The 23,865-nt window shown below is 57.5% G+C and overlaps 1 protein-coding gene and 1 long non-coding RNA gene across 3 annotated transcripts; one reads left to right on the forward strand and one right to left on the reverse strand.

The window, feature by feature from the left end:
- Positions 1-1,955: 1,955 nt before the first annotated feature.
- Positions 1,956-23,406, forward strand: PDGFB (platelet derived growth factor subunit B). Of its 2 annotated transcripts, none has more exons than XM_033233913.1 (7): positions 1,956-3,099; positions 11,042-11,138; positions 13,376-13,465; positions 15,069-15,274; positions 16,658-16,802; positions 21,219-21,369; positions 21,749-23,406. In XM_033233913.1, the coding sequence occupies exons 1-6, from the start codon at positions 3,037-3,039 to the stop codon at positions 21,341-21,343; spliced, it is 726 nt and encodes a 241-aa protein (XP_033089804.1). In that variant the 5' UTR covers positions 1,956-3,036; the 3' UTR covers positions 21,344-21,369; positions 21,749-23,406. The 2 variants fall into 2 exon arrangements, with proteins under 2 accessions (XP_033089804.1, XP_033089805.1); XM_033233914.1 differs by having other exon boundaries at positions 2,938-3,099; positions 21,899-23,406.
- On the reverse strand, positions 5,020-6,036 carry LOC117096472. The gene is made up of 3 exons (XR_004442493.1): positions 5,372-6,036; positions 5,121-5,247; positions 5,020-5,032 (listed from the first exon to the last, which is right to left on the reverse strand). It is a non-coding gene; the product is annotated as an uncharacterized LOC117096472 (long non-coding RNA).
- Positions 23,407-23,865: the final 459 nt, after the last annotated feature.

The following is a 23,865-nucleotide window of genomic DNA, read 5'->3' on the forward strand; positions in this document are numbered from 1 at the left end:
GACCCAGCTGTCCGGTGGAACAGGATTTTTATCTCTGAGTCATTAGACTTCACATCTAGTGTTGGGGGGTTTAGACTTTACATCTAGTGTTGGGGGGTTATCTCCTCGTCCCCCTGCCCCATCTCCCTTGTCACCTTGTCTTCTAATTTATCTGTTTATACATCTGGTTGTCCTTCTCAGTGGGGCTCTTCAAAGGCAGGGGCCTGTGTTAGGCTGGTTCACACCTGTCTCTCCAGTGCCTGGAGCAGTGCGGGGCCACCAGTGAACTCGAAGGCTGCATGGAAGGATCCACATACTTACTTCCTGCTAAGGTGTTCTGCTGAGCACCTTCACATGGAGGACCTCATGGGAGCCTCCAGACCACTCTAGGAGGAAGGTAAAAATTCTCTACAACTGCACTGAGGTACAATAAACTACACACATTTTGTTCTGATGTACGTATACACCCATAAGCCCATCACCACAATTAAAAATGACAAACATTTCCATCACCCCTAAAATTTTGCCATGCCTCTCTCTGTTATCCCTCGCTCCTTCCCATTATAGATTTATTTTTATTTCTTTAGAGATAGGGTTTTGCTCTGTTGCCCAGGCCAGAGTGCAGTGGCACAGTCATAGCTCACTGCAGCCTCCAACTCCTGGGCTCAAGGCCATCCTCAGCCTCCTGAGTAGCTGGGACTACAGGTGCGTGTCACCACACCCGGCTCCAGTTTATAGATTCATCTCCAGTTTATAAAGGAGGAAACCGAGGTACTGAGAGGTTAAAAAACCTTCCCGGATACACTTGTCCAGCAAGTGGCCACTCCAGGATTTGGACCAAGGTGATGTGTCTTCAGGGTGCCTCTCTGCCACTGTGCCATGCGGCTGAATGGCAGTTAGCAGTGGGTGGGTGCCTGCAGTGGTCTGTAAAGACCACCTGAGATGTCCTTCCTCCTCTGTTCCACCCTGTCCAGGTCCAAGAAGACAGTTTATGAAGACAGAGCAGGTGTGACTCTCTCAGCGTGCTCCTGTGTGAGAAGCAGGCTGATGCCCCAAAGGGAAGGGCGGATATCAGAGACAGTGCAAGCAGAGGACATAAGGGTGCCTCAAAGCCCGGAGGCTGGATGATGTAGGAGCCTGCGTGTCCCGAGGGGGGTGCTGGGCCCAGTGTGAGTACGTGTGACTGTGACTGAGACAGTGTGACTGCTGAAGGCAGGGACATAGCAGCTCCCTGACTGGGGGCGGAAGGCGTTAACTGTGTGAAGGCTGGTTGTGGGTGGGTGGGCTCTGGGCCTCGAACCCGGGGGCTGAGGGAGATAGTAAACAGCAGGGTGACTGACGGGAGGATCATGTTGGTAGCCCTGCGAAGATGCTGCAGGGCTGTGGGGGTTTGTGTGACTTTGCAGTTCAACAAATTCAAATTCAGCCAACGCTGGCAGGGCCTGTTGTGCCAGGCAACCAGCTAGGAGGAGGAGACTCGGACCCAGCTTGCAGCTGAAGGGCGCTGGCTGCCGGATTCACCTTGTGGTGCCTTCCCTTGCTGGCACTGAGTCCTTACAATAGTCCCATCCCCAGGTTGAGGCTAGATGGAGTGGCACAGAGGGAAGTGACTTGCCCAAGGTGACCCAAGCTCCTGAGTGCCAGGGCAGGATCTGAATTCAGACTCTCAGCCTGCAGAGCCTCAGTCCCTCCCTGCCACGCCTGTGCCAGGGTGGAAATGTCTGGTCCTGGAGGGGAGCTTGGACTCCCGGCCTTGGCTCTGGAGACATCCCCCTAGACCACGTGGGCTCCTAACCTGTCCATGGTCACTGTGCTGAGGGGCGGGACGGTGGGTCGCCCCTAGTTCTTCTTTCCCCGGGGCCAGATTCATGGACTGAGGGGTTGCTCGGCTCTCAGACCCCCTAAGCGCCCCGCCCTGGCCCCAAGCCCTCCCCCAGCTCCCGCCCCCCCCTCCTGGCGCTGACTCCGGGCCAGAAGAGGAAAGGCTGTCTCCACCCACCTCTCGCACTCTCCCTTCTCCTTTATAAAGGCCGGAACAGCTGAAAGGGTGGCAACTTCTCCTCCTGCAGCCGGGAGCGGCCCGCCTGCCTCCCCGCGCGCCCGCAGCCTCCCCCGCTGCCTCCCTAGGGCTCCCCTCCGGCCGCCAGCGCCCATTTTTCATTCCTCAGATAGAGATACTTTGCGCGCACACACATACATACACGCGCAAAAAGGAAAAAAAAAAAAAAAAAAAACCCACCCTCCAGCCTCGCTGCAAAGAGAAAACCGGAGCAGCCACAGCTTGCAGCTCGCAGCCCGCAGAGGACGCCCAGAGACGCGAGCGGGCGGGCAGACGGACCGACGGACTCGCGCCGCGTCCACCTGTCGGCCGGGCCCGGCCGAGCGCGCAGCGGGCACGCCGCGCGCGCGGAGCAGTCGTGCCCGCCGCCCGGGCCCCGCGCCAGGGCGCACACGCTCCCGCCCCCCCACCCGGCCCGGGCGGGAGTTTGCACCTCTCCCTGCCCGGGTGCTCGAGCCGCCGTTGCAAAGCCAACTTTGGAAAAAGTTTTTTGGGGGAGACTTGGGCCTTGAGGTGCCCAGCTCTGCGCTTTCCGATTTTTGGGGCCTTTCCAGAAAATGTTGCAAAAAAGCTAAGCCGGCGGGCAGAGGAAAACGCCTTTAGCCGGCGAGTGAAGACGAACCATCGACTGCCGTGTTCCTTTTCCTCTTGGAGGTTGGAGTCCCCTGGGCGCCCCCACACGGCTAGACGCCTCGGCTGGTTCGCGACGCAGCCCCCCGGCCGTGGATGCTCACTCGGGCTCGGGATCCGCCCAGGTAGCGGCCTCGGACCCAGGTCCTGCGCCCAGGTCCTCCCCTGCCCCCCAGCGACGGAGCCGGGGCCGGGAGCGGCGGCGCCCGGGGGCCATGCGGGTGAGCCGCGGCTGCAGAGGCCTGAGCGCCTGATCGCCGCAGACCCGAGCCGAGCCCACCCCCCTCCCCAGCCCCCCACCCTGGCCGCGGGGGCGGCGCGCTCGGTCTACGCGTCTGGGGCCCCGCGGGGCCGGGCCCGGAGTCGGCATGAATCGCTGCTGGGCGCTCTTCCTGTCTCTCTGCTGCTACCTGCGTCTGGTCAGCGCCGAGGTGAGTTGCCACGGTGGCTGGGGCTGGTTCTTCATTCATTACCTTCGCCCCCACCTTCTGACCGCCCCCTCCTCTCCCTGCAGTGAACTTTGGACCCCTGCAGCCCGCGAGCCTGACGCCGGGCGCTGGGTGACCTCCTCGGGCTGGGTGCGAGGTCCGGGGGTGACAGGCTCTAAGGGAAGGCAACAGCGGTGGCTTTCTTTCCAACCGCCCGGCGAACCTGGCTCCCTAAGCCGTTCCGTGTCGGGGGAGGGTGTGTGTGGCCCTGTCCCCCACCCTTTGGGAACCCGAGAACAAGCCCCTTCCCAGCCGGGGGAGAGGGGGTGGGGTGGCGCCCAGGGTGCAGAAGGCAGCGCGTCCTCCCGAGCCCACTTCGGCGCCAGTCTCGGCTTAGGCTCTGTCCTGCCATCGGCGTGCCCAGGAGGTGCAAGCTTGAGCACCGGTGCCATCCACGCCGACCTCTGGCGGGACTCGGGTCCCACCCTGGCTCCCGGTCGGGGTCCGGGTGGACGCCCTCCGTCATGCGCAGGGCATGCCCGGCCCCAGAGCACTGTCTGGAAGCAGCTTGTGTCTCGGGCGCGGGGGTTGGGGTGGGAGTAACAGGGAGAGAGAGAGAGAGGGAGAGAGAGAGAGAGAGAGAGGGAGAGAGAGAGAGAGAGAGAGAGGGAGAGAGAGAGAGAGAGAGAGAGATAGGGACGCAGGTAGGTTAGGGGCACTCGGGTAGGGGGAGGACTGGGGGCTCTGAAGGAATTCAGCCCCCGGGGTGGTGTGTGCCTGAGGCCTTGCCGTACCTGTGCCCGCGCCCTGCGAGAGGAAGCACCTCTCTCCCCCGCATGCAGGGTGCGGAGCGCGCCGCCTGCAGAAGCCTAGCTGCACGGGAGAAGGGGTATAAAAACATCTGCGGGAGCGCTGGGGTCGGAGCCGTCCCCATCCCTCTCAGCCTCCTGTAGCCGTGAGTTGGCAAGTCTACCCGGAATCCAGGTGGGAAAGGGGGCGGGGCGGGAGGACGCGCGCGGTGGAGAGGAGGAGAGGGCAGCGTGCCTGGGTCCCGTCCCACCTCCGCCCGGCTGCGGCCCGGAGTCCGCACCTCGCCCGCACCTTGCCGGCTCCCGGGGAGGGTCGGCCCCTGCGGCCTCCAGCCAGGCGCAGGAAGGAGGCAGCGGCGGCGAAGGGGTTAAGTCGGAGGGCTCCGAGGCCGCGGCCCGGCCTTGGGCCGCCGCCAGCGCAGGTTGTTTTGACCACGGAGGAGCCTTCGCCGTCTCCTTTTGTTCTCGGGACTCCTCGAGGGCCGCAGGCCGCCCGCCCAGGGGCCCCGCCCTTCCGCGGCCGCCCCCCGCGGTCCGCACCCGGGAGGGAGGACGCGGGGCTCGGCCGGGCCGCCTGCAGGCCCCTCCCGACGCCCCCTCCCCGCCTCTCCCGCAGCCCCCCGGGCCGCGGCCAGCTGTTGGGGAGGGGGTGGCCGGCCGGCCCCAGCTGCTACCTCGCCTCGCCTTGGGACCTGGGGGCTGGGCCCGGTGCCAGGGCGTCCTGGGAACGGCGGCGCCCCGTGGCTGCTCTCCGCAGCCCACCCCGCCCGGGCCCCCGACTCGCTCACTCACCCCACGCATGCACACTCCTGGCCGGAGGCGATGCTGCGCTCCGGCGGGCGGGCGCGCAGAGCGACGGGCACGCACTACCGCGGCCGGGTCGCGCGCCCGCCGCCGCCACGCCTGTGCACACGCGGGACACACGCGCGCGCACCGCACACAAACGCACGCAAGGCCCCTGCACGCGCGGCCTGAGCACACGTGCGCGTACACCCACGCACGTACACAGGCACGCACGGGCCCCCGTGCACCCAGCGCCTGGTGCTCGCCCCCGCGCAACAGGTGGGCCCTCCGTGGGCCCTGGCACCTTACCACCTCTGTAACGGCCCCATTTCCTTCCTGGTGTCCTGTGAGGGAGGGAGAACCTCCCATCAGCTCCACAGCACCCACTTTTTTTTGCCTTGTCAGGTCAGCCTGACGCCCCTCAAACCTTACCCATCTGTGACTACTTTTTTTCAACCACCTCCGCGTGGTAGAAAATGGTGGTGATGTGACTCCGAGGGGCACTGAGGTGTCCAAACCGATTTCGCCTTCCCATAAGCCTTCGTTTGAACCTGCAAGACTGGAGGGACCTGGCGTGTGCAGCCGCGGAGGGGGCTCCCACCCCTGGCTGTTGCATTCTCTTGGCTGATCCCAGCGTGCCCCAGAGAGGCTGACAGCTGGATGTTCCCCCAGCCTCCCCTTACCATTTCCAGCTTCGTCCAGCACCTCCTCCTCCTTTCCCACAGCTCCACCGGCTCGTGTATCTGGGGTGGAGGCTGTGGCACAGAAACTGCCTTTCTCCTCACTTTAGTCACAGCATTCTTGAACACATGGCCACAGGCGCGATGTATGTGGCACTTTGCAGTTTATGAAGCACTTTGCTGCTAAGCCTGAGTGAGCCTCAGGCTGGTCCTGGGGGAGGGGACCTGCATGGGGAATGGGACCACAGTTGGGGGTCAGTCCAGGAAGGAGCTGTAATGGCCAGTGCTGGGAGAGTCAGGGCAGGCCTGCTGGTGGAGGTGGCCTTGGAATTGGCCACGTCCTGGTCGTGCTTGGACTAAGCTTTCAGCAGAGGGCAGGCAGCCCTGAGGCAGGGCTGGGCAGAGGGCCTGCCGAGCCCTCTGAGGTGCCATCTCCACCAGCTGAGCTGGCTTCCAGGAGGGCGAGTCCCACTGTCACGTGACGCATCTGGCCTCAGCACCCTTCTTCCGGGAAAGAGTGAAGGGCCCCACAACCCTTTGCGGTCTAGCTTCCTCTGGGTTTGCTAATGACCCTAGGGAGCAGGGGACCAACTGCTGGAATCCCAGAACCCTGGAGGTGTGCAAGGGCAGGTCAAACAGAATTTGAAGGATCTGGCGCAAGAGCCAGGAAGAGAGAGAGAGAGAGAGAGAGAGAGAGAGTGTGTGTGTGTGTGTGTGTGTGTGTGTGTGTGTGTGTCTGTCAGAGAGGAAGAGAGACTGAGCAGGAATGGTGAATGTTTACCACGGGCCTCATAAGTACCTCTTCACGTCTTGTCTTCCCCTCCCCGCAATGAGGAGCCTCTTCTGTGACAACTCTTCCTATGTTCTGGTTTATTTCATTGTTTATTACCTGCTTTTCTCCACTGGAGTGTCAACCCCATTAGAGAGCTTTCCTCCTGGTCCCCACTGTTAGAACAGTGCCCAGAGCCCTGTGGACAATCGGTAACTATTTGTGCAAAGAACAGTGAGTGTTGGGTTGGTGCGGAGGGCAGGACGTGGCCCCCTAGTTGCTCCATGGCCCCACTGACTCCTCGGTTCGCTCTGCTCTGAGGGCAGCCCTCCTTTTCAGCCTTCCGGTATGCATCAGTCTTTTAAGGCCCCCCATCTTGAGAGAGAAGCCTGTCTGTCTCTCCTCTATCTTGGGACTTGGGCTACCAGGATTAGACAGGACAGAGAAGAAACAGGAAGAAAATCAGACCGCAAAGGTTCTGTGTATTATAAATGGCCGGACTGGTTCCTTTCTTCCTGCTTTAATTTTCCTCTGCTCCTGCAAGAGGTGGGGAGGCCAGGGTGCTGGACCCACGTGAAGGAGCAGAGGCTGAGCGGGAGGGTCCCAGGAGCAATAAGGAAGGGGAATGCTAGGTGGGAAACACTGGTTCTAATGGCTTCTGTGGTTTGCCCTGACAGGGCTTCTTCAAAGGGGTTGGTTGGCTTTGGCATTCGATCTAAATAAGGCCTGCGACTCTCAGGCAGGCAGGCTCTGGGAGGCCTCATCAGCTTCTTCCTCTGCCAGCCACAGACAACGCCTCTGGTTGCTTGGACCTGTGTGTCCCTTGGTGGGAACGGCAGGCAGGCCGGGGAGTGTGTGTCTGTGTGTGTATGCTGGGCCCACGAGGAGGGTGGGGTTCAAGCCCCTTTGATCTGCCAGCCTGGTTGGGAGCAGATCACTCACCTGGCCTCACGCTCGCTCGTGCCCTTCCTACCTGCTGCAGCTGGCGCTGGGGGCGGGGTCGGAGGAGGCTGTTTACCTTGGCTCCCATGGCTGGCTTTGCCCTAGCTCCCTCCTTGCCACGCCCTCTCTCTGCCAGAAACCCCGGGCCTGAGATCTGGGGCAGCTTCTTCAGGGTGCCAGGCCTCCTTTGCCATCTCTGAAGTGAGCTGCCTACATGGAGGCCTGCAGAACCTGTGCCCAGGAAAACCAGGCTCCAGACAGCTCACTTTCCCATACCAAGAAGAGCCTGTGCCTCCGAACCCGTGCTCGTCATCCTCAGAGCATTGCATCCTGGAGCTGAGCACATGCTGAGTGTCCCCCCACCCTCACCCACCCCCAGCCCCGGAAGGGCCCTGCCAGCCCACACAGCCCCAGGCTCTGCCAGTGTGGAGGTAGGGTACCATTTCCTGTGGCCCAGCGCAGGGGATAATGCAAAGTCACGCACTCTTTCATTGGCGGGCAGCTCTCCACCCACTCCTTGTCATCCTCAAAAATGTCCTGTGCTGCTGGCCCTGAGCACGTGTGTTACTTGCTGCTGCCCACAAAGGAGCCATCCGGAAAGAATTAATGATGATGACAGTGACAACTCATTAAGCACCCATTATCTGCTGCCAGCTCTGCTCTGTGCAATTATGCTTCCAAGTAACCCCGGGCGAGGTATTATTAGCCCCATTTAAAAGATGAAGAAGCCGAGGTTTTAGATTGTGACAAGATTCCAAGAATCCAGGTTGCCTGGCATCTGGAGCCCTTGCTCTTTCCTCTGCTACAAGGTTTTTTAGCCTCTGCCCTCCTGACATTTGGGAAGGCTGTCCTGTGCCTTGAAGGTTGGTGAGCGGCAATCCGGCCTCCACCCACTTAGATGCAGTGCACACCCCCAGTTGTGGCCACCAGCAGTGCCTTCATACATTGCCACTGTCCCGTGGGGGCCCAGTCGGCTCTGGTTGAGAGCCTCTGACGTGGGACATGCTGCAGAGTAAAGAGCCAACACCAACCTTGTGTGATGCTGAGGGCCAGCGGCCTCAGAGCACAGGAGAGAGAGGCTGAGATGCCCCATGGTGGGCTGGAACGGGTGGGCATTCTGGAGCCTGGGAACGACCCAGCTCTGCCACTTGCTGATTGTCTGGACCTGTTGCTGCTTGTTTAATTTTTTCTAAGCCTCATTGTTCTCATCTGGAGGATGGGGATGCAAATACTGCCAGCCTCTTAGGATTGGTAGTTTATCCAGTGTTTTTCTCAGCGTGTGGCTTGTAGCTGGCATTCATAGATGTTAGTTGTGGTATTATTACCAAATCCGGGTGCTTATGGGAGTTCTGGGCATCTAGTGGCCACATTACCAGAAGCATCTGTAGGGATGGCCTCCCTGCTCAGATTAAAAGGGACTCTAGGAGCTCATTTGCCTAGAGTCGGGGAAGAATACCGAGGTGGCTCTCCTGGTAGAGGAGGTGGAAGAATCATACTGGACAGAGCCTGGAGAAGGGTAGATTCCTTCATGCATTTGACCACTATTTACTGAGGACCTACTATGTGCCCCTCCCTCCTCCTCAGACCCTATCCTGGGCTCTTTCGCACTCAGCCTTGGAGGGTCTGTTTGTTTCTGTAAAGATGTCATCTCCTATGCGTCATGTGCCTGGGTCTGTTCAGGGGTCCGCCTCCTCTGCTGTGGCTGGCAGCTGAAGCCGGCTCTCCAGTGGGCAGGGAGAGCTTGGCACAAGCACTAAGTGCCATTTGCTACTAGGCCTTTGGGCCCCACCCCTGGGAGGTGAATTGAATCTTTACCCCACACACACTTCTTGTTTTCCTTCTGCCAGTGATCCAGGGAGGCCTGGCTGGGCACCCGGCTTTAGTGTTTTCTCTGCCCCTTCTAACACCTCCTGGCTGAATTAGAACTGAATCGAACGTTCTTCAAGTCCCTCGATTCACAGATGAGAGCCAGGACCATAGGGGCAGTGACCAGCCGAGGTCACACGGCAGTTGGTCCGTAGGCGTGGGATCTGGCTCTCTGGCCTGCCAGTTCTGGGTTTGACAGAACTCTCAGGGGAAGCGGCTCTCCCTGGTGTTCACTGGAGACCAAGCCCTCTGTTCTGTGGGTTGGATACTTTGTCAACATTTGGAGAGCACCAGAGGCGTGGTCTCTCTTTTGAGGTGGAAGGAATGAACTTGCTTGAGGGCGGGAGGAGGCAGAGCCGGGAGGATATGGGGGCTGAAAGTGAGGGACAGTGGCGCCCATACCCTCCTCTGTCTCGCGTGTGCAGCCCCTGGCTGCCCGGAAATGGAAGGAAAGACCGTAGTTCTCAGCCAAGCCCTGCAACCTTTTTTTTCCTGGAGTTGCCCAGCAGCCCTTAGGCATTGGGCGGGGTTGCAACTCCATGTTCAAACAAAGACAAGGAGACTCAGGGGTTTCAGGGAATGATGTAGCTTTAAAAGTGGTCACCCCCACCCCCCCACCCTAAGTCTTTTAGCTCCTGGATCATGTGGGTGGCCAGAGTTGGTCATGGCTGAACCCCTGGAGGTGTTCCTAGACTGCATGATGAGCTGGAGGAAACAGAGTTTTTGGGGAGAGCCCCTTGAGGCTGGCCATAGGGCTGAGACGACCTCTTCTCCTTTCCTTCACTCCCCCTCCGCCATCAGGCAATGAGAAAGCAGCATCCCTTTTGTGAAGGTAGCCTGCACCGAGCCTCTCCGAGCTCCCCGACCTTCGGCTCCAGGAGTGTGGAGTGAACCAAGAAGGGCCGGAAGTCCTCCCTTCTTAATCCAGGGAAACTGAGGCAGAGAGTGGTTTAACCCAAGGTTCTATAGTAGTATGCCAAACCTATTGGCGCCCTCTCCAGAGCTGTCTGTCCAGACCTTGCAGCCCAAGTGCCTGTGCCTGCACGTGTGTCTTTGCACACCTGGAAGTCCGGTCCCAGCCTTTGAACATGCAGTGACATCTTAGGAATTTTCTTTGCTTCTCAGTGGCTGGTGGTCTGGATTGTGATTCTCAGTCTCCTATCTGCCCTCGCCTCTTTCTTGAGATCTCTGGCATCAGCCCCTTGGGTCTCCTGGAACTGTGGGGGACGTGGCTGTGACCTTCCTACGGGGCTGCTCTTGTGTCATTGTGGGACCTGCGGTTTCCCTGGAGGAAGCCCGGCTCCGAATGAGGCCTGTTGAAGTGCTTATCAAGTTTCGAGTGTGTTTGGCAACAGGCCAAAGGGGCTCTAAAAATAGGGTTTGGTTGGGCACAGGGCACGGGTTAGCTTTCAGGTTTCCCGGCCGTATCTGAGGATTCCCTTTTTGCCTCTTTCGAGTGAGAGACTTCGTAGATACTGCTAGGACCTGGGGCCTCCTGAGACCATCACACTCGGCATGCATTTATTAAGCACCTCGTGGACCCAGGAGCCTGGGAATACAGGCTCTGTCATCCCAAAGGCATGGGTTCGAATGCAGCTTTTGCCAATAATTGAGCCTCTCTTTGAGCCTTTGTTTTCCCCTCTGTAAAATGGGGGTCAGATTGGCCATGGGAAATGCCGGCTGTCTTCAACTGTCAGATGTGGAGCGAGACTCAGAGAGAAATCAGATTTTGGTGTCTTCCCAGAACTTGTAGTTTGGTGGGGGAGACAAACATAGACAAGCAGGTCCAACTCAAAGCAAGCTGGGGTTCCTGTTGGGGGTTGAGGGTGCAGGGAGTGAGCTTGGTCTCAGAGGCTTCGGCAGGCCCCGATATATTGAAGGAAAGACCCTAGTTCTCAGCCAAGCCCTGTAACTGTTTTTTACAGGCCCCGAGGCCTTTGTGCTCCTGATCATCAGGCCTGGATCCTGCTTGTCCATCTCCCTGTGACCTCAGAGCTTTCTGCAGGAGAAAGCGAGAAAGCATGTGGTGGGGGAGATAGCCATGCTGGAAAGCCCCCACTCCCAGCTCACTCAGCCTTTTGGTGTCTGCCCGGCAGGGGGACCCCATTCCCGAGGAGCTCTATGAGATGCTGAGTGACCACTCGATCCGCTCCTTCGATGATCTCCAGCGCCTGCTGCACGGAGACCCCGGAGGTAAATAGAATCCTCGCCCCGCGCTCCGGCCCTCCAAGGAGACTCTAAGGGAGCTGGGAGGGGCAGGACAGGAGGCATCCCTCTTCCCTGACGTCTGGGGAACTGGAGGCCCATGGCAGCCCAGAGAGAGCCCGGCCACACCCATCCAGGGCAGGGCCGAGTCAGCAGGCGGGTTGGTACCTGGGACTTGGGGTGCGGCAGGAGAAGCACCCACGTGTGGCTCCGGCTTGGTGCTGAGGGTGGGGTGTTGGGAGGAGAGAGGGCGGGGAGAAGGTGCCCAGGTCATCTGCCGAGTATGTCTCCAGGTGTGGGCCCAGCCAGGGAGGATGGCACTGGAGGAGTCATCTCCCCGCCCCTCTGGCTAGAGGCCTGGTCTGTGAGGTCCCCTGGGGACACCTGGCCTCGACCAGCAGGCAGCCCTGCCCGTGCCCCAGAGCTCACTCAGCAAATGGGCACGTGCTCGGTGGCACACACGTGGCAGGGCTGGCGGGCTGGATTGACAATGTATTTATAAACGCTGTCTTCAGAGCAAATTCCATTCTATTCTAACCTCTGGCCTGTTCCCTGGAGCCCTGGTCAGCGGCCCCCCTGCACCCCCAGGTCCCCTTCCCTCTGGGGTTCTGTCTCTTTGTCACTTTGTAATCCTTGCCCAGACGCTATCTACGGGGGAACAGCATTTCCTGCCTTTGTTTCCTCTCCCCGTTGGGCCCCTGGCTCCCTCTCAAAAGCATTCCCAGGCCCTTTCAATCCTGCCTGTGCTGGGGGGCGGCGAGGCAGGCAGGAGGGGGACCCAGCTGGGCCCACCTATTGTTCGCCAGGTCCCCCACCCGACGTCTCCCACAACCCCCACCCTATGCCCGACTGGCCGCCCCTGGCCACACACAATGGGGCAACTTCCAAATTTAGCCTTTCTACCATTTATTTCCAAGCCTTTATGCCCCCACCCTCAGACGGCCCCTCCACACCCCTGGTGGGGGTCGGGATCTTGGAGATGAGGCTTTCAATAGCAGGCCTGTTTCAAGGCAACCATGTGGCTATTTTTTCCTAATCAACTTAACCTTTCCACAAAGCGCATCTTTTCCCCATCTCCTCCCCACCAGGGACATTCCAGAGATGGCAGGGAGAAAGGAAAGGAGCCAGAGGGACAGATAGGCTCGTTGACGTAGGGGCTGTCAGGCTGGACGGAAGCGGACTAGTCATCAGACTCCCTGCAGTACCCGGGACGGACAGGCGGCAGGCGCCTTTGTCTTGGATGGGGCCAGTGGGTCGGGTCCAGAACTGGAGCCATGGGGTGCTGTGTGGAGGTGGCAGGAACGTGTTCCCAATGCCTGTTAGTTTATTTGTGGCTCGTCACCCATGAAATAGACAGAAGAGTCTGTCCACGCTTTAACATCCAGCTCAGAGGCCTCCCTCAGCCCTCACTTCCCAGCAGCCAACCTCTGGCCATGGGCTCTGGAAAGGACCGATGTCTCTAAGGAGTGCTGATGGGACTGAGATGGTGCCCAGCCCAGAAAAGGGAGCTGTCATTTGTTACCAGAAGAATCAACAGACGGTTGGGGGCAGAGGTGGGGCAATAGGTTAGAGACGAGGAGGGAGACAGATGCAGATACGGGTGAGGGGCCGGGAGCTAGAGAGACCAGGCCCTAGAAGGGTGTGTGGCAGGGACTCCCCACCACCAGCAGGCCCAACTCCCACCCCTCTTCTCCTCTCCTCTATCTTCAGCTCCCACCCCCGTCCCTCTCCCTCCCTCCCTTGCTCCCGCCTGCCCAGCACCGCCATTGTCTAGGGCTCCAGAGGGGCTGTGTTCAGGGCATGCGGTCCCCCTGGGGCTTCTGGGAATTTCTCCATTCAGCACTTCCTATGGGAACGCTGGGTGGAGGGGCACTGGAAACTGGCCTTCAGTGCCCCAGGTCCTAGCCCCGCCCTGGAGGCCGAGGAGGGTTCACTTACAGTAGCAAAGGGGAAGGGTTATTTTTAACTCCACTGACATGGGTTCTGGCCAAAAATGTGGCTAAAGAGCCAGGGATGCAATCAGGGTCCTGGGCCTGCGGCTGTCCTGGGGGCTGCTTGGAGGGTCCGTGCTCAGGGCTAGGACCCGTGCATCTATGGGGGCTGGAAGGAGGGACTGTTCTCTGGAGTAGGGGGAGGCAAACTTCCTGTCTGCCCAGAGACCCTGGCGGAGGGAGCCCCTGCCCGAGGTGGGGCCGCCTTGTGTCTGACTGCGCCTTCTCCTGCAGAGGAGGATGGGGCCGAGTTGGACCTGAACATGACCCGCTCCCACTCTGGAGGCGAGCTGGAGAGCCTGGCTCGTGGAAGAAGGAGCTTGGGTAAGACTGAGGCATGCAACAAGGGTCCTTCAAATTAGGATGGGGGCCAGGGAAAGAGAAGGGGGGCGGGCAGCCAGTCGGAGGGCTTTGAGGGTCCTCTTACAACTTCCTTTCCCCCCACATTCAGGACTGAGTGAACTGAGAGAGTAAAACCATCCTTAAATGCCTGTGTTGAGTCATCACACCCCTTCGCCCCCACACTATCTGTTTTCTAAATATAGTGCTGCAAAGCTCATTCGTTCCTTATTTCAATCCTGGAGGTAGATATTATTAACCCCATTTCACAGAATTGGAAACTGGGGCCCAGAGAGGGTAAAAAAGTAGGCGAGGTCACACCGCTAGGAAGTGGTAGGGCTGAGATCCCAATGTGCTGCGGTCACTTGAGCCCAGCGTGGTCCCTGATGGGCTATGGGACTCACCTGTGGTGAAGGGCAGCGGCCTAGGCTGGTAGAACTTGAGCAAAGCCTGGAACTGCCTCGTGCTCCCTTGCAGAGATGTAAAGGAGACTGTAGATCATTAGGTCCCAGAGAAACCCTCCCAGGTGAGGCAAATGTCCGCTCAAACCCTTTCTCCTCTTTGACACCTGGAGTCCCCAAAACACTGCAGTTAGAGGCTGGGGGAACCTATGGATAAGAGTCAGGTGGCCTGGGCCACGCATGTTGCCTTACACCTGTAATCCCAGCACTTTGGGAGGCCAAGGCGGGCGGATCACGAGTTCAAGAGATCGAGACCATCCTGACCAACATGGTGAAACCCCATCTCTACTAAAAATACAAAAATTAGCTGGGCGTGGTGGCGTGTGCCTGTAGTCCCTGCTACTTGGGAGGCTGAAGCAGGAGAATTGCTTGAACCCAGGAGATGGAGGTTGCAGTGAGCCAAGACTGCGCCACTGCACTCCAGCCTGGCGACAGAGCAAGACTCTGTCTCACAAAAAAAAAAAAGAAAAAAGTCAGGTGGCCTGAGTTCTACCCCCAATCTATGAATGTGGGCGGGATATTCAGCTCTCAGAGCCACCTGTCCTCTGTATGTGGATAGCGGCCGGTAGCCTCAGTGCTTGCTGTAGGCCGGGCTTACTCACTTTATACCTTAGATCCACATGGGAGGGAGGCGCTGTTCTTATCCCACTTCATAGAGGAGGAAGCTGAGGCTTTGAAAGCAGTGGTGATAAAAGAATCCATGACACCGTAAGACAGCAGTGCACGCGTGGTTTCAAGATAATATAGTACCCGCATAACGACCACAAGCCCATAAATGTGTAAAATCATAAAGAAGAATAAAATAATTACGTACCAGCAGAGGGAAGCGGACATTTACTAAGCATTTACAACATGCCCCACACTCTGAATTTTCCCACTTGAAACCTACAGTGGTTCTTGGGTGTAGATCTCATTGTCCCATTTTGCAGATGGGGAAACGGAGGCTTAGAGTGGCTCAGCCACCTGCCCAAGTCCCATGGCTAATAACAGCCAGGACTTGAAACCTGAACCCTGGGATTGAAAGACATGAGAAAGAGCAGTCCCAGGGGCACCGGCTGAGCTCCCCTGCCAGGCGGGGGGACTCTGGGCAGGCCCACGCTCCTGACCCAGGTTCCCTCTCCTCCCAGGTTCCCTGAACGTTGCTGAGCCAGCCATGATCGCCGAGTGCAAGACTCGCACCGAGGTGTTCGAGATCTCCCGGCGCCTCATAGACCGCACCAATGCCAACTTCCTGGTGTGGCCACCCTGCGTGGAGGTGCAGCGCTGCTCCGGCTGCTGCAACAACCGCAACGTGCAGTGCCGCGCCACCCAGGTGCAGCTGCGGCCCGTCCAGGTGCGTAGGCTCCACAGGCCCCCGAGGCTGGTCCTGGTGGTGGGTGGAGGCCACCCGTCTGGGACTCATACCTGACCAGGCTTCCTTGACTGGGCAGAGTGGTGTGTCGAAGGACATTCCTGATTTGTCCCTGGGCTCTGTCTACAGGGGCCCACTCTTGGGAAACTCTTCCTGGGCAGGTGGACTAAGGCCGACCATGAATCCTCTAAGGTGGCCCAGGCCACTGTAGCCAAAAGCCACAGACAGACACCCCAGGCTGGGCGAGGTGTGGAGCCAACTTGAAATAGGGATGTCACCTCCTTTACAAGGACAAAATTGCAAAACATCCCTTGAAGAGACGTATCCGCAAATATTTGTCTGACATTCAGAGTGTTCTGGGCAGCTGCTCAGGCTCCCCCAAAGCTCTCCCTATTCAGGGCTCTCTTGAGAAAGGCTCGGTAGGTGCCCCTGCATCTTTGACACCTGCTTGTCTCTCTTTGACAAGCTGTGTCTTTAATTAGGAGGGTGCAGAGAGGCCCACCAGGTGATAGACACTGCAGAGCTGGGACAGGTCCCCCTACAACAGTGGAATGCTGACCCTGGCTTTCTTCGGAGGGGTGGGGGATACATACACTGGACTCAGGGAAAATTCTAGAGTAGAGGCTATCTCAGGGAGCACCCTGGTCTCACCCTGGTGAGGGCAGAATCAGAGAAGCCGCGGCTCTGCTTCTTGTGGAAAGATTCCTGCACGCTCCAGGCCAGCCTCGCCCGCAGGCTGGGTAGTGTGCACTTCCCTAGCTCAGCACCGGCCCTTGCCTGATGCTCTGCCTGCTTAGCCACACTTCCTTCTCCTGCCACCAGCCCGTGGCCTCTCCTCCTGCCCACCTTCCCTCCCTGGCTTGGGCCCCGCTCCTGAGACTACGAATGTCACTCCACCCCACTGCCCACTCTCGTGGTCTCTCCTGTCCTCAATGCTTCCAGCTCTATGGATGGACACCTGACATCTGACCTCCCCGTTCCCACCTCCCTGCTAGATGAAGCCTCCCCCTACTTCCTTCCAGACAACCATCTCCCGCCTCTGGCGCAGCCCTGACCTTGGCTGGCGCTCCGGGAGTGAGTAGACTGCAGGCCCTAGCTCAACCCGGAAATGCCTTTCTGGCTCTCCCTCTCCGGGGGCACTGAGGGGGGCCCCAGGTCAGGAGGGCTTGTTTTGATGGAAAAGCTACGAGAAGGGCAGAGGTCAAGGTCCTGCTATTGTTTGGGCCAAAGCGTTTGCCCCACAGCCTGCTCTCCGGGCTTTCGAGGAAAGATTGCTGCAGGGGACACTGGGGTGGGAAGCGCAGGCTGTCCCGGGCTCCTGGCTGTGTGGCCTCTACAGAGGCATTTTGTGGCTCTGTCCTCCAGGTGAGAAAGATCGAGATTGTGCGGAAGAAGCCAATCTTTAAGAAGGCCACGGTGACGCTGGAGGACCACCTGGCATGCAAGTGTGAGACAGTGGCGGCTGCACGGCCTGTGACCCGAAGCCCGGGGGGTTCCCAGGAGCAGCGAGGTAACCACCTTTCCAGGTTCAGCCCTCAGCCCCCTTCCCCTGCAGCAGCTGGGAGCAGGGGCCGGTCTTAAAAATGGAGATGGGATCAGGCCCACCCCCGGTTAAATTCATGGGATGCTTTCTTTCCATCTTGCTGAGAACAAGCCAGATTCCTCCCTGGCCTGAGAGCCCTACATGAGGATTAGCCCCTGGCTGCCCTCTGGTCTCTGCCAACCAGTACCCTTCACCTGTGCCACCCTCGCCGGGCAGGCCTCTTTCAGTAACCAAATGAGTTTCTGCCTCAGGGCTTTAGCACACACTGCTGTGGCTGAAGGACACTTCTCCCAGCTTTCCACAAGCCTAGCTCCTTCTCTTCATTAGAGTCTCAACTCAGAAGGCACCTCCTCCTAGAAGTCTGCCCTGACCACCCCATCCAGAGTAGCCCCATTTCCAGTCTTGCTACCACAGCCCCCTGCTTTGTTGGATGTGGGGATGGGATGGTGGAAGGAATCTGGGCCTGGATGAGAGAAAGCTCCATGCCCATCAACTTCAGATACTGGGCAGCTTGTCCTGGGGATGAGAAATAAAGCTAATTTCTCGTTCCCTTGAGCAGGGGAGCCAGGACCAGTGGGGAGAAGCCACTGGAGAGAGATTTTAGCTCCATATGCAGAACAGCTAGCTGGTGATCAGTCAGGGGTACGAGATGGCGTTGGCAGCATTGTGAGGCAGTGAAACCCCATCTCTACAAAAAATGCAAAAACTAGCCAGGCATAGTGGCACACGCTTGTAGTCCCAGCTACTTAGGAGGCTGAGGTGGGAGGATCGCTTGAGGCTGGGATGTCGAGGCTACAGTGAGCCGTGATGGCACCACTGTACTCCAGCCTGGGCAACACAGCAAGACCCTGCCTTTAAAAAAAAATGATTAATATGATTAGATGAGCATTAAAAAATCATGTGAGTGATAGTTCTTTTTCAGTAACTTTCTGTTGTTTGGGACAGGACAATCTTTTCATTCTCATTTCTTATTAACAAGACCCTGAAGACAGAGCTGTTTCTTGACCTCTGGGTCTTATTCCCAGAGCTGAGCTGAGTCGCTGGATGCCCTGGAAAGGCTGATCATATGACAGCTTCAGACTGACGTGTTATAAATTATTGAGTTAACGTGGAGAATGATTTCTCTATTAAGGGAAAATTATATATATATATATATATACACACACTTTTTTTTTTTTTTTGAGACAGTCTCACCCTGTTGCCCAGGCTGAAGTATAGTGGTGCAATCTTGGCTCACTGCAACCTCTACCTCCTGGGTTCAAGCAGTTCTCCTGCCTTAGCCTCCCGAGTAGCTGGAATTACAGGCACCTGCCACTACACCCAGCTAATTTTTGTATTTTTAGTAGAAACGGGATTTCGCCATGTTGGCCAGGCTGGTCTGGAACTCCTGACCTCAAGTGATCCACCTGCCTCGGCCTCCCAAAGTGCTGGGATTACAGCCGTGAGCCACCACGCCCAGCCTCTTTCTTTCTTTTTTTTTTTGAGACGGAGTCTCGCTCTGTCGCCCAGGCTGGAGTGCAGTGGCCGGATCTCAGCTCACTGCAAGCTCCGCCTCCCGGGTTCTCGCCATTCTCCTGCCTCAGCCTCCCGAGTAGCTGGGACTACAGGCGCCCGCCACCTCGCCCGGCTAGTTTTTTATATTTTTTAGTAGAGACGGAGTTTCACCGTGTTTGCCAGGATGGTCTCGATCTCCTGACCTCGTGATCCGCCCGTTTCGGCCTCCCAAAGTGCTGGGATTACAGGCTTGAGCCACTGCGCCCAGCCCTCTTTCTTTCTTTTTTAAGAGACAGGATCTCTCTCCATCACCTAGCCTGCAGTGCAATGGCATGATCATAGCTCACTGCAGCCTTGAACTCCTTCCTGGGCTCAAGCAAGCCTCCCTCCTCAGCCTCCCAAGTAGCTGGGATTACAGGCACGTGCCACCCCGTCCAGCTAATATTTTAAATTTTTGTAGAGATGGGGTCTTGATTTGTTGCTCAGGCTGGTCTCTAACTCCTGGGTTCAAGTGATCCTCCCACTTCAGCCTCTCAAGGTGCTGGGATTACAGGCATTGAGCCACCACGCCTGGCCTTCTTTATGTTTAGAATGAGTTACTTCATGTATTTGTTTCACATAATTTTCTAAACCAGTTTCTTGGGAGGCGCATTATGCCAGTGAAACGTAGATTTTAGTTCTGGTATTTTGGTTGAGTATGATGGTGTTTCTGTCACCTGTCCATGGGCCTGGCTAAGGCTTGGTGGCTCTCTGTGATACTGTGGTCAGTGTCAGACCTCCTGGGCTCAGATCTGCATGCTGTCACTCGAGCTGTGTGGTGACCTTGTGCTTGCCTGGCCTTGGTATAGCCCAGTGTCCTGCTGATGGCGCAGGCTCTGGGGAAGAAACTCCCTGGGCCCTTCAGTGGCCCTCCTGGTGTCTTCTGTCTGAGGGGATCTGAAGCCCATCCAAGTCGCTGAACTGCTAGAAAATCTGCCCATTTGCAGAGATGGGATAGCTGCCTCGTGGGACCTGGTGTCTGTAAGGTGGGAGGTCAGGTGTCAGATCCCGGCAGGCTGGGAGAGCTCAAAAGGCTCCCAGGAAAAGGCTGGCCTTGAGCTCAGCAGACACAGCTGTCCCTGCCAAGACAGCCACCTGGGAACCCAGGAGGGAGATAAGTGTATACAAGCTCCCCTTGACTGAAGCTCACAGACATTGTCATTTGTGCTGAGTGATTGGAGGTATATACTCTAGAGGCAGATCCCTGAGTTCAAATCCCAGTCTCTCTGCTTCAGTTTCCTCATCTGTAAAGTGTGGGTAACAGCACCTGCTGGTAACAGCACCTGCCGTAAAGGGAAATGAGCATAGAGCAGCACCAGGTGCATGGTAAACACTAGCTGGGGAGTTTCTGGCCATTTCCATGTATTGTCTCCTAACGCTAGGAGACCAGGGCTGCTGTCTTCTCTGCTTTAAAGATGTGGAAATCGGCAGGGCACGGTGGCTCACGCCTGTAATCCCAGCACTCTGGGAGGCGAAGGCAGGTGGATTACTTGAGGTCAGGAGTTCAAGACCAGCCTGGCCGACATGGGGAAACCCCATCTCTACTAAAAATACAAAAATTAACTGGGTGTCATGGCGCATGCCTATAATCCCAGCTACTCGGGAGGCTGAGGCAGGAGAATTACTTGAACCTGGGAGGTGGAGGTTGCAGTGAGCTGAGATTGCGCCACTGCACTCCAACCTGGGCAACAGAGTGAGACTCTGTCTTAAAAACAAATAAATAAAGATGTGGAAATCAAGGCACAGGGTGTTTAAGTGACTTGCTCCAATGTCCACAATACATGGGAAAGCTCAGGTTTGAGCCCTGGTGAGTCAGATCTGCAGCCTGAGTTGTGGTCCATCCATCCCACTCTACTGCTTCTCAGAGTGGCAAGGGGCAGGTAGGTGACAGGCACAACTGACCTGAAGGCCCAGCTTCATGGTGGGAGTGTGATTCTGGCCCAGAGCCCAGTGACCTCCCTACCACATGACCAGATGAGGCTGAGAGATTGGGAGGAAACCTTAATAGTAGGTCAAGCTAAGGAAAATAAGAAAAAAAGTGAATTGTAGCAGCTGCCATGTGCTGACCACTTCATACTCGGAGCTTTTTATTATCCCTCCCAGGTCTGGGGGTTGACTGGGCTCAGTTGGGCGGTTCTGTTGGCCCGTCTACTGGTTGCAGTCAGCTGGCAGCCTGGGCTGTGGTCATCTGGAGGCTCAACAGGGACAGCTGGGCCTATTTTCCTCTCCCTGTAGTCCAGGGCCTCTGGCTCTGTGGGGAGAGCCAGTCCCTACCTGGCCTCTCCATGTGGCCTCTCCAGCAGGGTAGCCAGACCTGTTATGTGGCGGCCCAGGGCCCCCCAAAGCATGAAGGTGAGAGCTGCCGGGCCTCCTTAAGGCCTCTGCCTGGAACTGGCACGGCACCACTTCTGCCTCTTGTTGGTTAGATAGCTCCAACTCCAGGCGAGATTCAAGGGGCAGGGAAACATACTCTTCTGGTCAGTGGACAGTGACAAATAACTTGAAGCCATATTTAATCTACCCAGCTCTGTGTCTGGCACTGTGCAAAGAGCTTTGCCAGCGTACTCTCATTTATTCCTCCCACCAGTCCTATGAGGTGGGCAGTCTTATTACCCCCATTCCACAGATGGAGGCGCCGAGGCTCAGAGAGGTTCAGTCATTGTTTCCAAGGCACATACAGCTGGTGAGCCGTGGAGTTGGGATCCAAACCCAGGACCCTGGCCCAGATTCCCCTCTTGTCCCTTTCCTGAGCCCAGAAGCCCTCAGGAGGTCCGTGGCAGGCCTTGGTCAGTGGGGAGAGACCGCCCCAGTGGTCCACATGCTCACGAGGTCTTTCTTTTTCTTGTGCAGCCAAAACGCCCCAAACTCGGGTGACCATTCGGACGGTGCGAGTCCGCCGGCCCCCCAAGGGCAAGCACCGGAAATTCAAGCACACGCATGACAAGACGGCACTGAAGGAGACCCTCGGAGCCTAGGAGCATCGGCAGGAGAGTGTGGGCAGGTGAGGGCCGGGCGGGGAAACGGAGGCCCAGAACCCTGTGTTTCCTTCTCTGTGGCCTGTGGATGGGGTCAGGGGAAAGGATTTTTCCATCCAAAATCCAGCCTCTGAGCCTTGGTCCTCTCTGCTCAGTTATCAGCTGGGGCAGGGTGGGTGGTGGGCTTTGGAGACCCCAGCCCAGCTGTGTCCCAGCATGCTGTAAGAGAATGGGAGGTCTAAATCTCCATCTTCCCAGCCCCTCAACGCCCCAGCCCTGAGCACTGCTGGAAATCAGGGGTGGCTCGTTGTCCCCAGCTCCCTGCCCCTGGCATGGGGGACATATGAACGTGGGATGGACCCTCTAGGTTGTCTCTGACCCCCGGTCTCTCTGCTTGGCCTGCAGGGTTATTTAATATGGTATTTGCTGTATTGCCCCCATGGGGTCCTCGGAGTGATAATATTGTTTCCCTCGTCCGTCTGTCTCGATGCCTGATTCGGACGGCCAATGGTGCTTTCCCCTACCCCTCCACGTGTCCGTCCACCCTTCCATCAGCGGGTCTCCTCCCAGCGGCCTCCGGCGTCTTGCCCAGCAGCTCAAGAAGAAAAAGAAGGACTGAACTCCATCGCTGTCTTCTTCCCCTGACTCCAAGAACTTGGGATAAGAGTGTGAGAGAGACTGATGGAGTCACTGTTTGGGGGAAACGGGCTCCTTCCCCTGCACCTGGCCTGGGGCACACCCAAGCACTGTGGACTGGCCCGAGGAGCCCTGCACATGGCCCTGAGGACCTCTCAGCGTAGCCTGCCTGGTCCCTGGACCCCTGGCCAGCTCTGAGGGGAGACACCTCCAGGGAGGCCAGGCTACCTCGGACTCCGTGGCTAAGACCACAGACGGGCACACAGACTGGAGAAAACCCCTCCCACAGTGGCCAAACACCAGTCACCTCGTCTCCCTGGTGCCTCTGTACGCAGTGGCTTCTTTTCGTTTTCGTTCTGAAGACGTGGACTCCTCTAGGTGGCTGTGGCCACACACCAAGTGGCTGGGTGCCCTCTCAGGTGGGTTAGAGACGGAGTTTGCAGTTGAGGTGGCTGTAGATGGTGACCTGGGCATCCCCTGCCTCCTGCCACCTGCTCCTCCCTGCACTCCACTCTGATTCACCTCTTCCTCTGGTTCCTTTCATCTCTCTACCTCCACCCTACATCTTCCTCTTGTCCTGGCCCTTCAGTCTGCTCCACCAAGGGGCTCTTGAACCCCTGATTAAGGCCCCAGATGATCCCAGTCACTCCTCTCTAGGGCAGAAGACTAGAGGCCAGGGCAGCAAGGGACCTGCTCATCATTTTCCACCCCAGCTAAGACTGCCATGTAAGGTTGTGCAGGGTATGCACTGCACAAAGACATTGTATGCAGGGAGCACTGTTCACATCATAGATAAAGCTGATTTGTATATTTATTATGACAATTTCTGGCAGATGTAGGTAAAGAGGAAAAGGATCCTTTTCCTAATTCACACAAAGACTCCTTGTGGCCTGGCCGTGCCCGTGATGCAGCCTGTGGCTTGGAGTGGCCAAATAGGAGGGAGACTGTGGTAGGGGCAGGGAGGCAACACTGCTGTCCACATGACCTCCATTTCCCAGAGTCCTCTGCTCCAGCAGCTGCCCTTCCAGGTGGGTGTGGGACACCCGGGAGAAGGTCTCCAAGGGAGGGTGCAGCCCTCTTGCCCGCACCCCTCCCTGCTTGCACATTTCCCCATCTTCGATCCTTCTAAGCTCCGCCTCTGGTGGCTCCTCCTAGGAAACCAGCTTGTGGGCTGGGAATGGGGGAGAGAAGGGAAAAGATCCCCAAGATCCCCTAGGGGTGGGGTCTGAGCTCCCACCTCCCTTCCCACCTACTGCACTTTCTCCCTTCCCACCTTCCAAAACCTGCTTCCTTCAGTTTGTAAAGTCGGTGATTATATTTTTGGGGGCTTTCCTTTTATTTTTTAAATGTAAAATTTATTTATATTCCGTATTTAAAGTTGTAAAAAAAAAAATAACCACAAAACAAAACCAAATGAATCCGCCGGAGATCTGTCTGTTGGCATCGTGTGTGACAATTAACCTTTCTGCCTTGGCAGGATGTGCCGACAGCTTGCGGCGTGTTCCTCTCACTCTGGGAGCCTCAGGCGCGATCGCACACACTGGCGTGTGCGCGCACACACACACACATACATGCTCACACATGCGTGCACATATACGCAGGCCCGCGGCTTGGGGGAGGCCTCAGTCTAGTGGGAGGGAAGAGACACACAGGCCACTCTGTCGGTCTTGGTCCTGACGCAGTCCTGACACGTGGACTTGTGCCTGCCTCTGGCAGTGACAAGAGATGGGTTTCTGCAGCCTGAGGTTTCCATAGAGGAAGTGGATCCTCAGCATCGTGGAGTGGGCTGGCTGTGGGGAGGGAACAGCCACTGTGGGGAACACTGGAGGAAGTCCCAGAGGGGATGTGGGATTTAGAAGGAAACAGTGGAAAGCCGGGTCTGGGGT

Source organism: Trachypithecus francoisi, unplaced genomic scaffold (genome assembly GCF_009764315.1).
Source record: "Trachypithecus francoisi isolate TF-2019V2 unplaced genomic scaffold, Tfra_2.0 Lachesis_group14, whole genome shotgun sequence".
NCBI classification, from domain to species: domain Eukaryota; kingdom Metazoa; phylum Chordata; class Mammalia; order Primates; family Cercopithecidae; genus Trachypithecus; species Trachypithecus francoisi.